The 18,400-nt window shown below is 41.9% G+C and overlaps 1 protein-coding gene across 1 annotated transcript in view; it reads right to left on the bottom strand.

The window, feature by feature from the left end:
- Positions 1-618: 618 nt before the first annotated feature.
- LOC112321978 (antigen WC1.1-like) overlaps positions 619-18,400 on the bottom strand; it is a 60,585-nt gene continuing 42,803 nt past the window's right edge. The window contains 9 exon segments of the mRNA XM_071220796.1: positions 619-737; positions 2,442-2,588; positions 11,795-11,938; positions 12,456-12,542; positions 12,792-12,887; positions 13,299-13,436; positions 14,013-14,038; positions 14,297-14,618; positions 14,710-14,751. Coding sequence (XP_071076897.1) covers positions 619-737; positions 2,442-2,588; positions 11,795-11,938; positions 12,456-12,542; positions 12,792-12,887; positions 13,299-13,436; positions 14,013-14,038; positions 14,297-14,618; positions 14,710-14,751 — 1,121 coding nt within the window.

Below are 18,400 nucleotides of genomic sequence, written 5' to 3'. Positions count from 1 at the left end.
TTTAGGATGTTGAGGAAAAACTAGAAAAGAGAAAAGGCAGTAAGAGTAAAATACATTGTTATATACTTGTTATTATCTACATTGTAGATACTTGTTATTAATATTCCATAAAAATTTGAGCTGAATAAGATGAGCTGCCACCATTTCCCTTCTACCTACCAACCTTCACTTGAACCTCCCTTTTAGGTTTTAGAGAGGTGAAATGTTTTGGAATATTCAGTTATGTGTTTCTGAGTTTATGTTCCTAAGAGTGAGCGCCTAGTTCAGGGCTAGGTTTCTGAGTTTTATGCTGGCTGAGGAAGCTGTGACCTTCTCTGATCATAGAGGAAGGTGAGAGTGCAGTCTGAGGGGAGGTGACAACACTGACTGTTCAACAGATTTCACTTGGGGAAAGAAGGATGTTTCTAGACCACATTTTCCATGATGAGATGGGTGAAAATATCTACATACTTAAAGAATAGCATTCATCTATGAAGCTCAGAGTATTTATTATGAGAAATTTCCTTTCATCATAGGTACAGGTAAAAACTCTGCAGTAAGGAAGAAGACAGGACTCTCATGTATTGAAAACAATGTTACAGAGGATTCTTTGAAGAGATACTTGCTTCCAGAATGGCGCTACATGGCGCTAAGCTCAACATCATCATACCCAGGGTCTTCTTGTCTCAGGACCAAAGAGGATCCTTTCTCTTCCACCCTAGCATTGACAGCTTTGCTAGGAGACTGTAGAGAGATGCCTGAAACAGTAAGAGAATTCTGATTTCAGTGGTGACAAAAAGACAAGGCAGAGTCCTCAGAAGGAAGGAGACTAGTACAAAGTGGATACCGAATATCTGGGGGGGCCCAGCACTTGTGTGAAAGGCTAGACGGGGCTGCTTTAGACTGATTCCACTTCTCTGTGTAGTATTGTCTTGCTCTCCACAGTTTGGAAGTGAAGCAGGGTGCAGCCAAGAGGAGGGCCCCAAGAAGGGATTTGTGATGGGGTCCAGGACTCGGGGTGTCCAGGAAATATTAGAAAAATGTATGTAGGATGTCCTCACCCCCACAAGCCTGAGCCAGGGGGGAAAGGGAGAGGGCCACGTGGTTCTGAAATGGGGAAAAGGACCACATGGTTCTGAAGGAGAGTAGAGAGGACCACGAGGTTTTGGAGTGCTTCTTTTTGCCACGTGGCTTAGGCAGCAGGAGAGACTTTGACGGGAAGAAAAGGGGAGAAAGGACTCTTGCTGGTGAGCCATGAGAAGGTGCTGCATGGTTTTGGATTAACTGGAGATTGCAGCAGCCACATAGCTGATGGTGCCAGGAGCCTGAATCACGGACTTCTACTTCTTTTCCTGAGACACGGTACCCCGGACTGGGCACAGGGAGAGGGAAGGACTGTGCATCTGTGGGTATTCTAGAGGACTTCAATATCTTATTGAAGACATTAAGCCATTACTCTAAGTCTGTGTAACTTTTAAATAAACAATTCCTTTCCTTTTCACCAGTCTCTGGCATTGAGAGACGTCTTTCCTCTGGCGGCGGGCATTTTGAACCTAGCAGGTGGGCGTGGGGGGAAGGAACCCCCAGAGACAGAAAGGGGGAATCCTTTCTGTAATAATTTATCGTGAACCACCCCCTGCCCTGCTCTGTAACAGAAGGAGGTGGATGAATAATGACAAGGAGAGGAAAAAAGACATGAATGCTCTCTTCCATACCAGTGACCTGATTCCTCAAGAAATGGAGGCAGGAAATGACCTCTCTAGAGCACCTCAGATGAGCTTACCTCAACACCTCAATAACAGATCACACCTGCCTAAAAGTTTCACGAGAACAGTCTGGGTCTTCTGTTGGATGCTGAAAGGGAACAGCTCAACCAGATCCCCCTGCTACCTAGGCCCACATGCTCACATATAAATGGAAAGCCTAGTCCTAGGGAGTAAAGGTTTTTGTCCATTGAAACATTGAGAGAAAATTGTATCTTAGTTTCCTTTTAGTGCTGAGATGTTATGACTCTAATTTAGGCCACTGCATATTCTGCATTAATAGTGGGCCATGTCAACTTAAAACATTTGGTTACATGGTTCTCCCAAAACAATTTTTTTATAGCTCACAAGTTTAATTTACATTAATATTAAAAAACTTTCCAGATTCCTTCTCACAATCTGAAAGAGCCCCCAAATGCACTGTCAGGACATATATTTCAGCTTGAGGTATAAGATGGGAGCAAAGCCTCTGCAACTCATAGACGTGTGTACGTCAATTGATGGTGGACCTGAACACAGAGGATACAGTATGCTTCTCCTCTCAGAAGAGATGAAATGGCTACAATACACCTGGAATAAAGAAGAGCAAATCTTATCTAAGTATCCAAAAGACGAAAAACGGACTATCGATAGGTCCATACTCATCTTCTCCATCACAAGGAAGTGAGGCTACTGAGGGAGACCAAGCTGTCCACTCACCTCTTCGGGAATACCAGACGTCACTGCCCTCTTTTGGGGAAAAAAAATTCTCCCTCATGCCAGGGGAAGAAAGAATTTCAGGAACAGGTAACTCTTCAACATCATCATAACCGTTTCCTATGGCATTGACATGTTGTCCTGGAGGCTCTGAAAACAGACAAGGATGTAGGTGAAATATCAAAATATGGTTGGACAAGGTGATGCCCTAAGTCCCTTCTAATGAGGAGATTCTAATAGCTAATAAATATAGATACCACATTCCATGATTGTCTCAAAGGTATATATTTGAATTCAATATTCTCAAACATTATTTAAGTCTTCTCAATACTCCAATGTATCAAGGTCAATAATATTCTTCTGACATGGTCACTTATACCATAAAACGTAAACAAAATTTATTTTGCTATGAGAATCAGGTCCTATTTTGAAGCATATGGTATAGAGTTGTAATATATAGTACACACATATCAGTGACCGAGGGAGGATGCATTTGGACCAAGAGAACCCAGGCTGTCCACGTGCCTTCTGAAGCTGTGGAAGAAACAGAACTGGCTGGGCAAGGAAGGCCTGGATACAGGTCCCTCAGAGACGGGAGAGCCCACTAGTCCCAGGCACAGGAGGTCTGGATTTTACTCCCCTCTACAACTCTGTTGACCCCAGAATTTATTTCCCAGGAACTCTTCTGAGCATGCTTCATCCCAAAAGCTGTTCATTGTGATTATCTGGAGAAGATCCAGGAGAATACTCTTTTTGCAGAGGGTTTTTTTTTTTTTTTTTTTTTTTTTGCAGTTTTATTGTGAAACATCAAGTCACCCAGGTGACTCAGCTCCCCTACAGTCTTTATGTGGCACCCTGTGACTTCTGGCTTTTCCCAAAACTAAAATCACCTGTGAAAGGGAAGCGAGTTCAGATCGTTGCTGAGATTCAGGAAAATATGACGGGGCAGCTGATGACGATTAGGAGAACTGGTGAAGTCCCAATGTGCCTACTTTGAAGGGACTGAGATGTCATTGTTTAATGTACAGTGTTTCTTGTATCTTCTTCAATAGATTTCTCTTTTTCTTATTACACGGCTGGATACTTACTGGACAGACCTCACATATTACTACCAAACATATCTATAAAATAATAGAAATTTCCCTGAAGTTCACAAACTATACGTACATTTATTTTTTCAAAAACTTCCCATGTACTACCTGAAATCAAAATTTGGGAACTAGTACACTACTAGAAAGCTCAAAATCCATAGCCTGTGAAGCTCTCCACACTTTGAACTCCCTTTCTTTAGCATCATTAGCCAGTTTCTTACAGTTATTTTAGGTACAAGAAATACTTCATTGTTCAGCATTTCCTAAACCATCAGGTTCTTTTTAAACTCTGTGTTTTACACATGTTTCTCCTCTCTGAAATGGCCCTTTTTACTCACCAGCCCTTACCTTTTTCTACCTCATCTCTCCCAATTTTGAATAAGTAGTTATTTTTAGTCATACCAGTTGAATAAGTTAAACTGGTTTAGTGAAATCACTGAATACTAAATGAGATAGAGTCCTGCTGGAGAATATTTATATACTACTTGCTTTACACTCCTAAAATAACTTATTTAAAAAGTGAATAAATTTCTTATTTCAGAGATTATATTTCTCTGTTTTTACTACCACTTTTAATAGGTGCATGTCTTGAATGAATGTTATCTGACTGTTGTTATCATAATTCCTTTTTCCAGAAATGGCAAATCTAGAGTTGATTCTGTCCCTGTGTGCCACATTATTAAGACACAAGGGACAAACAGAAGCAACATTCACTCTAGCTAACCAACAATAAGCTTTTAGGATTTCTGACTTCATTCAACAATCAAATGAGCACAATGACAAATTCATTAATTGATGATCCCAGTTTTTTTGCACATCCCTTTTCACCTTTTTGTATATCCTGCTAGAAAAGTTCGACTGGATCTCTCTAAGTGGTAATAATTGCCTCGAAACAATCTGAGTTTTAATCCCTCAATAATTGTCCTAACTACATTATATTGAATAAATTTCCCAGTTAAAGAACACACAGCTCCCATTGAGAGGAAATAAGATTGAAAGAGAATTAAAACCTGTTTACTGGGTCAGAATGAGACTCCGACTTGCAGCATAAAGCAAAGAGAAGCCATGTCTTTGAGATCCTGAAGATCCTCTTGCTCTAAAGAGATTTTGAGAGAAAGACTGCACCAACGGTTGTGTGAGGACAACTTTCCTGCACTATCTCCTCTGATCTAGGTGTATATCAACCCATTATTCCCAGGGTCAGCTCTGGGCCAGAGTCAGGTTGATGGATCTGGAAGAGTTGGGGAATGTATTTATTCTGTTTAGATATAAACCCAGGAATATAACTTACAAATCAAAGTCAATATCCAAATTAGCACAAAGGAGATAAAAAGTGAAGATTTGCAGGATAACATTCTTGCACTTCCACCCTCTATCAGTGAAGAAAAGAACCACATGGAAAAAAATGTCTAGCACCTTTCACGAGACGCTGTGAAGATTATGTGATGTGACCAGAGTAAAAAGAGCAGAGGGACTACAGAGAAACAAGCATGTTAAGTACAGAGTTAATTTTGGTTTCTGAATGACTGACTACAAAGGAGGTGGTTATCTGTGGGTGTCCAAAAGTTAAGATTAAAAGCTCATATCCATTGGAAGATGTTAAAGTATATGTAAATAAAATAGGAAACCTACTCACCACCCTGGAATCAGTAAGTGGTGGAAGAAACAAGCAAAAGTAAAAAAAAAAAGTGATTATGTACATTTGTAGATATGAACAACAGGGAAGTTTAGTATTACACTTTACTACCCAGCAATCTCCTCTATTACTAAGGACAAAGCACTGAGTTTATTTATACTTACAAGGAAGTAGTAAAAATTAAACTTGAAAAATTATACAAAATATGATAAAAGGCTAACATGACCAAAATCAAGATATAATACTAGTCAATCACCACAAAAGAACTCCTTTATGCTACCTCTTTGTACTCACATTCCTTCCCACCCCACCTCACCCGTCTCCCTATTACCTGGCAATTGCGAATCTGTTCTCCATCTGTATAGTTTTGTCATTTTGATAATGTTATGTAAGTAGAATCATATAACCTTTGGATGTAATGTTCTGCAACTTTTTTTCACTAAGCATAACATTCTTTAAGCCCATTCGAGTTGTTGTATGTGTCAATAGTCCATTCCTTTTTATTGCAGAAATGTGTTCCATTGTACAGATGTAGCAGTTTGTTTAACAATTGACACATTGGAGGAGAACCAAGATGGCGGCGTAGGTAGACACACTGCGCCTCCTCGCACAACCAGAACTGACAGAGAATCGAACAGCAAGGGGGACCGACACCAAGGAAATAGAAAATAAACATTCATCCAGACTGGTAGGAGGGGCAGAGACGGGCACCGGGGTGGAGAGGACTCGCGTGGCTGTGGCGGGACTGAGACTGGCGGAATGTGGGACAAATGGCGCAGGCAGTCTGAGCACTAGCAGACCCTGCGGCCCCACATCTGCACAGATAAACCCAGAGGGCCAGACTCAGAGTGGCGGAGAACGGGGCAGGCAGAGCAGCGGGTAGCACCCCGCGGCACCACATTCGCCCACAGATAAACCGGACGAATGGCGGGCAGCGAAGCAGACCGCGTAACCCAGGGCTCCAGCTCAGGGAAATAAAGCCTCAAATCTCTGATTGAAAGCGCCCGTGGGGGTTGGGGCGGCAGCGGGAGAGACTCCCAGCCTCACAGGAGAGGTTGTTGGAGAGACCCACAGGGGCCTAGAGTGTGCACAGGCCCACCCACTCAGGAACCAGCACCAGAGTGGCACAGTTTGATTGTGGGTATCTGAGTGAAAGATTGAAATCCGGAGGACAGTGAGGCGGGCGCCATTGCTCCCACTCGGCCCCTCCCCCACATACAGCGTCACAGCATAGCGACCAGCGTTACCCCGCCCCGGTGAACACCTAAGGCTCCGCCCCTTAAAGTAACAGACGTGCCAAGACAAACAAAAAAAAAATGGCCCAAATGACAGAACACTTCAAAGCTCCAGAAAAAATAGAACTAAGTGAGAAAGAGATAGCCAACCTATCGGATGCACAGTTCAAAGCACTGGTTATCAATATGCTCACAGACTTGGTTGAATCTATTCGAAAAACAGATGAAAAAATGAAGCCTATGCTAAGAGAAACAAAGGAAAATGTACAGGGAACCAATAGTGATGAGAAGGAAACTGGGACTCACATCAACGGTGTGGACCAGAAGGAAGAAACAAACATCCAACCAGAAAAGAATGAAGAAACAAGAACTTGGAAAAATGAGGAGAGGCTTAGGAACCTCCCGGACGCCTTGAAACGTTCCAACATCCGAATTATAGGGGTGCCAGAAGGAGAAGAGGAAGAACAAAAAATTGAAAACTTATTTGAACAAATAATGAAGGAGAACTTCCCTACTCTGGCAAAGGAAATAGACTTCCGGGAAGTCCAGGAAGCTCAGAGAGTCCCAAAGAAGCTGGACCCAAGGAGGAACACGCCAAGGCACATCATAATTACATTACCCAAGATTAAACGCAAGGACCTACATCCAAGATTACTGTATCCAGCAAAGCTATCACTTAGAATGGAAGGGAAGATAAAGTGCTTCTCAGATAAGGTCAAGTTAAAGAAGTTCATCATCACCAAGCCCTTATTATATGAAATGTTAAAGGGAGTTACCTAAGAAAAAGAAGATCAAAAATAGGAACAGTAAAAATGACAGCAAACTCACAGTTATTAACGGCCACACATAAAACAAAAACGAGAGCAAACTAGGCAAACAACTAGAACATGAGGGTTGTCATTAAGGGAGTGGGAGGGGGAGAGGGGGGGAAAGGTACAGAGAATAAGTAGCATAGATGATAGGTGGAAAATAGACAGGGGGAGGGTAAAAATAGTGTAGGAAATGTAGAAGCCAAAGAACTTATAAGTATGACCTATGGACATGAACTATAGGGGGGGAATGTGGGAGGGAGGGGGGTGGGCAGGATGGAGTGGAGTGGGGGGGGAAATGGGACAACTGTAATAGCATAATCAATAAATATATTAAAAAAAAACAAAAAACAAAAAACAAACAATTGACACATTGAAGACATTTGGATTGTTTCCAGTATTTTGTTAATACAAATAAAACCGCTAAGAGCATTTTTGTACAGGTTTTGTGTGAACATAATTTACTTTCTCTGATATCAATGTCCAAGAATGTAATGGCTGGATCGTAAGCAAGTGCATGTTTAGTTTGAAGACACTGCCAAGTGACTACATCCCCACCAGCAATGTACGAGAGAACCAGTGTTTCTGCATCTTCATCAGCATTTAATATGATCACTATGGCTCATTTTATCTACTCTAGTTGATATGCAGTAGTCAATGTATGCCTTTCAATTGGACTATTTGGTCTACTTACATCTAATATAATTATAATATGGTTGGGTTTAGCACTACAATATTGCTCTATATTTTCTATTTACTCTCTCTTTTGTTCATCTTTTCATGCCTTCTTTCTAGTTAATTGAACATATGTAATATTCTGGCTTAATTCCTCTACTGACTTTTTAGCTATATAACTTAACATAAATTTTTAGTGGTTCCTCTAGACATTAGAACATGCACCATTATCTTATCACAGTCTCGTTAGAGGATAAACTGTACTGCATCAGGTAAAGTGTAACCTGCCTGGTTTCAGCTGTAACTGAAGCTGTAACTCCCCCATGGCTAAGGCTGAGTGAGAGACTTTGGGACCATAAACCACTAAGGAGACAAAGCTTATCTCCTTGGCAGGGGTGCTGCCTCTGTCCCCTTTACTTTACCCTGCTTGGCCCCAAGCCTGACTGGTTAGCCAATGATGGGTAAGATTCCTCAAGGGAGGAATCACCTAAGACAGGCATGGTCAGGAAGAGGCCCTCAGGGAGGGACTTGGGGGCTATAGAAAAAGGAGGTGATGGACCCTCGCCCCTCGGCTTTGACATAGCCTGAGTCCTCATTCTGTCTTCAAGAAGTCTCCTAATCTCTTGGCTGCCTTATTTCCCCTGCCTGATTTAAACCTGAAACAATGCCGGAGGGTGGTGCAGCCCTGTGCTGAAAAGGGCGGATTCCTGGGGGCAATCAGGTCTAAGACAGAATACATAAAATGAATTTTTTATGCTAACCTGTGAAACCTGCTTTGCTAAGAATGCCCTCAGTTTTCTAATAAGGGTCCAAGCATGAAATGAGTTTGTTTCCCAAAGTTTTATAGCCTTTTAGCTAACTGACCCTGACTCAGAATAAGCCCTCAGAGTTCTTTGTATGTTATCTATTGTTTGATCCTTACTGCCTGACAATGACTGATGAGCTTTACCTGTATTCCTGTGCAAATTGAACCCAATAAAAGCCCATTGAGGAAAAGGTTCTTGGCCTTTCTCCTTTGAGAGATAGGCCACCTTTTTTCCCCAAGCAGATCATGTCTTGGTAGACTTATTCTCATCCATGGTGGATGGGCGGGGCCCTGTGGGCAGAGACCCCCCTCCCACAGTATATTTCTATTACTCCCATGCTTAGTGCTATTGCTGTCATATGTATCATACCTCACACAGATTTTGATGACTATACTGTATCTTTATGAGTTTTACCTCAAGTCATCATATATGTTTTGTAGAAATTAAATTTTTGTAGAAGAAAATGCCATCTTTCATAGTTTCTCCTCTGTTTGCCATTTACAGTTCCAATTATTACTTCCTATAGAACTATTTACATCTACTGTCATTTACTTCCAGCCTGAAAAATTTCCTTTAGCATTATTGTAGTAAAAGTCTGTTAACAATACATCTTCTCAGTTTTCATTCATCATGACAGTCTGGCTGCTTTGTCATAATTACTAATGAGCAGAGAAGTTTTCTGGCCTTTGTTGCAGAGCCTGCAATGGTATATCCTCCAAAATCACCCCTACACAAATGGCTCATTCTTAAGTAACATAGATAATTTGAAATGATTGCTGCTATTCTGCCTAAGTCCAAACACTTTGAAAGTCTGTTCACTAACTCCTGGCTGCTTTTTGGGCACACAGTCCATAGAAAGGCTCGTTCTGGAACTCTCCCAAATCTGGGTGGTGAAGCTTGTCCTAACTCTCCCTTCCTTAAATTTTCCCGATTTTTATGTCCAAAATTTATAGTAGCCAGCTCTCCTTTGTGAATTCATTAATACCATGCTTCAGAAATAAAAATATAATAATTTTTGTGAGTAAACTTTACTTCTTATTGCTTTTATTACTTTCATATGACCAATGACCAGGTATATTATACTGGGAGAAGCCCTGGCCATATTCCAATACCCGTGCCCTGCCGAAACTTATGAAGATGACAAGAGTGAGTATAGTTTAGGTCCCAGACTGCACCTAGAGCCATCAGTTAAGTAATAAGTTGGGCTCAGCTCATAACCGGGCCATTACTCTCAGTTCTTATATTAGTTCAACAACTCCTCCACATATTTACACTGTGGGGGAGTGTTTGGAGATGAAATCTTTATTTGGTCACTGCTACATGATGTCTCTCCACTCTGAAGAATCACAGCAAAATCACATTTGTATTTTAAATAGTAACCAGATCAAAGCAATCTTGAAGCAAAATATTTTCAGAGAAGTAGCCCACTCATCTGAAATTCTTTTGCTGGTAGTTTATTCACGTCAGAACCCTTCATCCAATCTATAAAACTCATAAACAAAATTTCTTGATTCTTCTGTCTATATTCCTTCTGGATCTCCTATGCCTAGGTCTCCTATTTTTTGCTGTCTTGTCCACTTAGGTGCAGGTCTGTGGGCTAGTGTGAATTTGTCCTCCATCGACTGCTGGTAAAGAGAGATGAGTTGATAGAATTTGCTTAGAAGGCTTTAAAATTAGACAGACAAGAAATGACAATGTCTTGAAAAATTAAGAAGAAGTGATGGAGAGGAAAATCTGAATTAAAAATGATTTTGTAACTCTCCTGGCCAGTGTGGCTCAGTTGGTTGGGCATCATCCCGCTAACCAAAAGGTCACTTGTTTTCTTTCTGGTCAGGGCATAAGCCTGGGCTGTTAGTTCAGACCCTGGTTGAGGCTCATGCAAGAGGTCCATTTACACAATGGAATACTATGCAGCAGTAAAAAGAAGAAATTCTTACCTTTTGCAATGGCATGGATGGACCTGGAGATGATTATGTTAAGTGAAATAAGAAGCCAATCAATGAAAGACAAATGCCATATGATCTCATTTATGAGCAGAATCTAATGAAAAACAGAAACTAGTGAGCAAAATAGAGGCAGATGCATAGAAAACATGCAGCAGACTGACAGCTATAATAGAGGAGGGAGGAGAAAGGGACTGGTTAAGAAGGTAAAGGGATTAGTCAATGAACATATATGAATGACCCATGGGCATAGACAACAGGGTGGGGATTGACTGTGGGAGTGTGTGGTAGGCTGGGTGGAGAAGGGCAAAGGGGGAAAGCTGGGACAAAATTAATAGCATAAACAATAAATATTTAAAAGTAACAAAAGGATAACGTTATTGAAAAACAGCTACCAAGACAACAGAGTGCTTCCTCCTTTCCAAGGAATCTGAAAGCATTAGAGAAAGGCATATGGCCTAAGTGATGTGATCAAATATAGGGGACTGTTCTGCGTGGCGTGGGGAATGTACCCCAGCCACTGAGTTGGAAAACCGATGGGGAGTGAGGTCAGCACATAGGACCCACGCCCATGGATAGGTTCTCCCATGGAGAATCAGGCCTGTATTGTACCTGGGCTTCTATGAGCCTTGCTTTTGCTAAAACTCCCTCACCCTGAATTGAAGCAGCAATGTTTACTGCATATCTCTAACGTAACTTCCTAAAATCTGTGCTAAACCTCCCAAGTATGGAGTATAACCAGTTCAACCACTTTTCCTCTTGATCTGCAACATCCTTCTCTTTGAAGTAATTAGCAACATTCTTCCCTTGGTTATCTGTAAAAGGTAATCACCTACAGCAAACCTGTGCATAGTAAATGAGGACCATCCTCCATGTAGTGTACCCAAAAAAACAATAAAAGCCTGTCCAGGCAGGGGTCAGGCCCTCTCTCTTACTTAGGGAATGGCCATGCTGTCCCTTTTTCTCCACAGGACTTTTGTAGTCCATGTGAATTTGTTCATTGCAGCCACGACACATGGACCCTGCAGGCCAGGGTCTGCATCAATCAAACATATGAGGTCATCCAAATTTTGAATCTACAAGAATGGGCATTGAGAAGTTCAAATTAATCCTGTTCAGGCCAGAGACAAAATATGACAGGGATCTACTAATCCCACTCACCTGTCTGAAAAGCTGTCACATCATTCTCCTCTGTGGGCATTTCTTGCTCACCCATCTGAGAGACAGAAGGAGCCTTGGGTACTGGTACCTCTTCTGCATCATCATAACCCTCACTAAAGGCATCAGTCCTCTGAGCTGGAGCTTCTATGGGCAGACAAGGGGATCAGGTGAAACCACAGTAAATAGGTTGTTTTAGTTAATACCTATAGTCCTTTCTGACCCAGAGATTCTGATGGCTGCTAAACAGAGGCACCACTCACACCATGCTTTAATGGATTTTTCCAAGGCCATGTATTTCATTTCTATGTGCCAATAAACTGGAAAATGATCCAAGTATCTCAGTATTTCTTGATTAAAACTAAATATTTTTTCAAAGCAACTTATACCAGGACCATACTAAAATATTTTATCAGGTTATACTTTCTAGATGGTATTTTTAAGATAATTTGCACTGTTGTGACTGAATGACGGTGGTTCTGGACACTGAGAGCCTAGCCCCAACAAGGGGCATTGCAGAGCCACCAGAGAAGAGGGAGAGTGGAGTACAGAGAGACAAGGGAACATTCTCATCTCAGTCAAAGGGAGACTATTCCTCCTGGCTCTCATCTCTGGGAGAAGTTCCCTTGCCCCCAATGCCCAACCAGGTCAGATCCACCTCTACTACCTAGAACAGATTTATAGTCACTGTTCTCCTCACCATCCCTGGCGTATTATGTCAGTTTTGTCACTGAGTCATGTGACAGGGACCCTAATGTAGAGAAACACATCACAAACACAAACAGAACAACACTTTCCACACCAGAGGCTCCAAAGTAATACTGAGAAGAAATGGTGGGTTAGCATGGCTCTCGTGGTGTCAACGGAAGGCTCAGAGCTCACAGGGGCTGTGGAGAGCCAGGGGTATATGTGTGGTCTGCAGATGCTGAGAAGACCTGGCTCACAGCCAGTGGATGGCTGAGTAGTAGAAGCCCCAGGAGGGCAAGGCAGGGACACTTACCGGGGCTGCTCAGTAGATTCTCTTTCTTTGGTGTTACAAGATAATCAATCTCCTCATACATAGCCTCATCAAGAGCATCTTCAAAGCTGGATAAGGCTGAGCAAACCACCAGCAGGTAAGACAGTACCCCCTGACACAGACCTGCACCAACAGGCTGATCCTTCATTGTCCCCTATGCTTACATGGAAAAACCCTCACAGTTACCAGGGCCCCCTATAGTTTTATACCCATGCACCATGTCTGCATCTTATACCTTTGTCTGACCCTGTATCCAAAGCTCAGCCCCTCCTCTTTTACTGTCTCACATATAAAACCATGACTTATGAGTGCTCATACCCCACCCTCCAGAATGTCTGTATATTCAGCCCCTAGCTGCTAAGGAGGGACAGATGGATTTCAAACTAATGGAGTAAGAACAGATACCTTGCTCAGTTTCCCCTTGGCACCCCTGACCCATTTCCTGCCTCCATACATGTTACATGTTACCCAGCACCCCCTGCAGCCCACCTCTGCGCCCCACTCTCCATCTGTGCAGCTGAATCACCAGGATGATGAGGACCAGGAAGAGAAGGGCCCCCAGGATGAGGCAAAGGATCCCAGGCAGGGAGAAGATGCCAGGGACAGAACTTGGGCCAGATCTGGTCCCTAAAAAGAACAAAGCCAAGAGGATTTGGATAAGGACATATGCACAGTTAATCTCACTCACAACAACATTTCCAGAGAGCTCAGGACAGTGTAGTACCAGCTTCCAACATAATGGGATTGACTGTGACCTTGGCGGGCACTCTCCTACACCATGTCCTACGATAAATTCAACTCCACTCCAGTTTGTTTCATGGGAGTGCCGGGGTTATCAGAGATCCCCAGAACTACAACAGTCTCTGAGGGCCAGGGCACAGCCTCAGCCCCTTCCCTCGGGCTTCACCAGACTAGAGCATCAAACAATCTTGGTACAGGTGTTTGGCTGCTGAGGAGCAACAATCTTGGGCATGTGAAGAAATACTTAGAGCCAGCCTCCCATGGCCTGAAGGCATGAGAAATTTCTGGCAGTGAACCAAGCAAGAGAAATTTCTCCAAGGAAAATTACCTAGTAACTCCCCACCACCCAGTTGCTACTTGGGATCTTTCCTTTCCTGAGTTGGCTAATTCTGTCAGAAACTCTAAAGAACAGGTCCTAAGAATTTGAACATTCCTTCCAAAGAATGGACGGTAGCACTGTACCTGCTGTAGTGGTTGGCAATGTTGATCTTTTCCCCAGAGAGAAAAACAGGAGTTGGGAGCACAGGAATTAGCCAGAATGCAGGGTAGCCCACTTTTCCCATCTGAGCCCTGAAATCTCCCTTTGGTTAGCACAGTATCACTATTGAGTCCTCCTAGCTCCCCCTTTCCCAATCCAGGGCTGAAGCTCCTAGATACTTCGTTAATACCAACTGCCCATTTTACCCTAGCCCACTCCATTGCCACACCCCAGATCCAGCTCAACCAGAGCCCAACCCACTCTCCACCACTCACCAGAGCACCTCACTCCAGCATCCTCCTTGTGATTGCAGTCACTCTTCCCCCAGGACTGTGCAGCACAGGCCCACAGGGAGGACTCCCTGCCCCTGCACTGCACCTCATCCAGCCAGATGCGCCCTTTTCCTGGGCCAAATGCAGATTCTTGAAGGGCTTCCAGGGCAGAGCCACAGCCCAGCTGCTGACATACCACTTCTGCCTCTGCCAGGCTCCAGCAGTCGTCACACACCGTACCCCAGGAGCCACTGTGCCAAACCTCCACTCGTCCTGAGCACTCAGTATCTCCATCCCTGAGTTGGAGCTTGTCTCTATCTGACAAAGCAGCAGCAGTTCCTGTTACCTCCCCTGGTGGAAAGAAATGAGCCCTGGGAGCCCCCAGGGGAGGTGGGAGGGGTTGATATACCTGTACAGGGGGCAGCAGTGGGACAGCTCTTGGGTCTCATTCCTGTAGAAGCAGACAATGGGGAAGCACTGGATCAGGGAAAGCTGGGTGTGCTCTTGTCCTACAACAAGACTGTTTAGGGTCCTTGGCTCAGTCCAATGACAAGTGGAAACACAGACCTCATAATTAACCTTATGGCCTGAGTTACTGAGACATACATTTGATCCTAGCCTCTATCACTAGCTGAAATTACTTTACCTGTTTACTCATTTATCACTCTCTACATTCCACTACAAATACAAATACAAACACACACACATACCCCTGAATGAAAGCATCCCTAAAGGAAGGGCCTTGAATATCTTTTCACCTCTGGGTTTCTGCTACTAAGACAGTGTCTGGCACATTGTATTCATTCATTCAACAAGTATACATTGAGAATCTCCTATAAATGCTATGTATAAGGAGCTTGGTCAGTTTTGTTAAATGTATGAATCAATCAATAAAATCCAGTGAAATGTTATTCTTTTAAATCTTGCTGAACAGTAAGATAGTAAAGAAAATATAAATTAATAGTAATGATATGTGGTAATAAATAGTGGATATTAAAAACAAGTCCAGAATAATAGAAGTAATTCATATTCAATATTGCACTTATAATTTCTAAAGGGAAATTTTAGAACTGATTGTATACTTTCCTTATATATTTTTCCAGTATGAAATATGAACAAGCAAAAAAGATTACCATAGGGACAGGACACTTTTTAAAAAGCACTAGACCAATTAGAATTTAGAGAAAGATAGATTGCTAGCTAGTTAGTGAGAGAGAAATGTTTCTATGGGAGACTCAAATAAATCTACTAAGAAAAACAACATTAAGAAGACACAGGATCAAAACAAAGCACCTGTAAGAACTGAAAACCAAGAAAATAAGACATAAATTCAAAACAACACAAGAAAACAGAAGTATACACAATATTTGACATAAAATGTCAGAGTTGGTCTTATCTTGTCATATCATCCTATCAAACCTCCTGCCCTATGCAGAGAACATCTCTGAAAATGATGGCAGGAACTCTCTCAGGTGGTTGTGACTTTAGAATTGAAAACATCACTACCCTTCATTCATTGTGTTTGATTGTAGAAAATTGTCATCAATATAAGGACTTATAGTTTAATATTTCTTTAGTCTTTCATAAGAGTAAGAACATAAAGATGAAGAGAGGCAAGGAAGGGAGTGAGCCTCTGCCTGTAAAATATCTGTTTTTCACTGTTGTGGATTTCAGACAACCCCCACCACATAGTTCAAAGTATATCTGAATGGGGGATAGCGCAGTGAAGGGGAACAAACCAGGAGGCAAGACAAAATGTTGAGGGTAGAGAAAATACCATGAACAGGCAAAAGAAAGAAGAAAGGAGGGACAGAAGAGAGGGAAGTAAAGAGGGAGAAGGGAAGTAGGAAAAACAAATAGAAGCAAAGCAACTGTTACCCTTATTCAAACTTCAAATAGAATGAAATCTGTGGGCTTTGTAAGCTTATTAATTTTGGAGCATCTATGTGATTTGGCTTTAGTTTAAGAGTGAAGTTCTTGACATATCTCAGCATCTTCTATCTAGATATGAAGAAGACAATTGAAAATAATTAACCTGAGAAAATAATTTGACCATATCTTAACATTTGTGTGTATGTGCACCTGCTTATCTTTTGATCTAATAATATAAACAATGGGAGTAATCCTACAGCAATAAACTTATTAGTATGTAGAGATACATGACAAAAATATTTATCACAAAGTTACTTGTATAGGGAGAAATTGAAAATAATTGGATTATCAATAAGTAAGCAGATTGTTATATGAACTGTAGTACCAGCTTCTCATGAAGGAAATATTCCCTGTTATTTAAATGGGTTATCCAGGATTCGCACCACTTGCCCGGGACTGACTGGTGCTGCTTGTCTGGTAGCAGGCTCAGGCCGTGGTGGGCTCGCAAAGAGCAAGGAGGAGGGGCACCACATGGACTGCGGCACAACTGGTGGATTGAAGGCACCAGCCTGGCACAGATAGACAGTGGGGGCCTGGCAGCTCATGGAAGACCTGGACTGGAGGTTGGGCAACTGTGAATATTGCGGCCCAGACCTGGCCTCCACCTTAGCAAAACCATAAGAAGGGAGAAAAGTGAAGCCCAGCCCCCCTCTGCCTGTAGCATCCAGGAAGACCAGCAGAACTCGCTTGGTGGGTTTAACATCAGCAGGAGGCTTTCCTCCCCACACCCGCATCTTTTTTTCTTCCCCCAAGTGAGACTATAAGACATGGAGCTGTGAAAAGTCTAGAGACAGATCCAAAGAGAGAGCACAAGGCTAACCTCAACAACTGAGAAACTGAGACAAATTTCACTTTGCTATCCTATAGAACTTGCATTTTATTGTTTATTTGTATTATTATTATTTTTCATAATTTTTATTTCTTATATTTTATTAGCATTTTTTTCTCTTCTTTCTGCTTTGTTTTCTCCATTTTATTTATTTATTGCATTATTTGAGTGGTTTTCCTTATTCTCTCTTTCATATTGTATTTTAATCTTCCTTCTTTCACTTCACTCATGTTCCTATAACACACTACTCTTGACCATGTACTTTCTATTTTGTTATCCAAATCATATACTTGTCATATTATTGCTGTTCCAGTACTATTGTAAATAATTGTTGTTCCATACAATTGTGAGCACTACACAGTAACCCTCCCTAATCTTAGCCCATTTTGTTACCTCCCTGAGCTTTATTACTGTTGTGGTTAACTCTATTCTCTCACACACTGTGTCTACATTCTATCCTTTACTCTCACTATAACTTATCATCTAACCTTGCACAAGCACTCTGTTTTCTGGATTCAGCTCACAATCCTTCTCCCCTCTTAGCTCTTTTCACCTCTTATAAAAAGTGGCTAGTTAGGCGAAATACTTATCCAAAGGATCTCCTATCTCTTCTCTACTTGTTGGTACTTTAATTCCCATAGAATACTCTCCCACTGTCATAATCCATTTTGCCTTCCACTTGCCACTGATCACATACAAGATTAGGTGGGAGCTATGAACATCAGTATACATGCTGGAAGAGAGAACCCACCAACAAAGGAACTACCAACAGGTAAAAATCCAAGTACAACAAGAGAGCCCACACAAACAGAAAAAAGGGCAAACCTAGAGCATCCAGACTAGAGATCAAAGAGACCACACCACTGAATCCTATAGAATTCCTACCATAGAAGTTCACCCTACAAAGACAGCTAGTGAAGTGGAACATCAGGAAGCACAGAAACAAACAAAAAGTCACCTAAAATGGGAAGACAAAAAAAGAACATGCAATCAAAAGGAATGGAAGACTCCCCACTAAAAGAGCTAAATTAAATGGAAGCAAGCAAACTATCAGATATAGAATTCAAAATAATGATTAAAAGGATGCTCAAGGAACTCACAGACAACTACGAGGAACTGAGTGAGAACTACAACAGTATGAAAAAAGAAATGGAAACTATAAGCAAAAACCAGGAAGAAATGAAAAATAAAATTTCAGAAATAAAGAACACACTAGAAGAAATTACAAGCAGGCTGGATGAAGCAGATGACCAATTTAGTGAGCTAGAAGACAAGGTGGAAAGAAACACCCAGGTAGAGCAGCTGCATGAAAAAGACTAAAAAAATATGAAGATAGCTT

The sequence above is a fragment of the Desmodus rotundus genome, chromosome 3, assembly GCF_022682495.2.
Source record: "Desmodus rotundus isolate HL8 chromosome 3, HLdesRot8A.1, whole genome shotgun sequence".
Lineage (NCBI taxonomy): Eukaryota > Metazoa > Chordata > Mammalia > Chiroptera > Phyllostomidae > Desmodus > Desmodus rotundus.
This window is presented reverse-complemented; position numbering and strand designations above follow the sequence as displayed.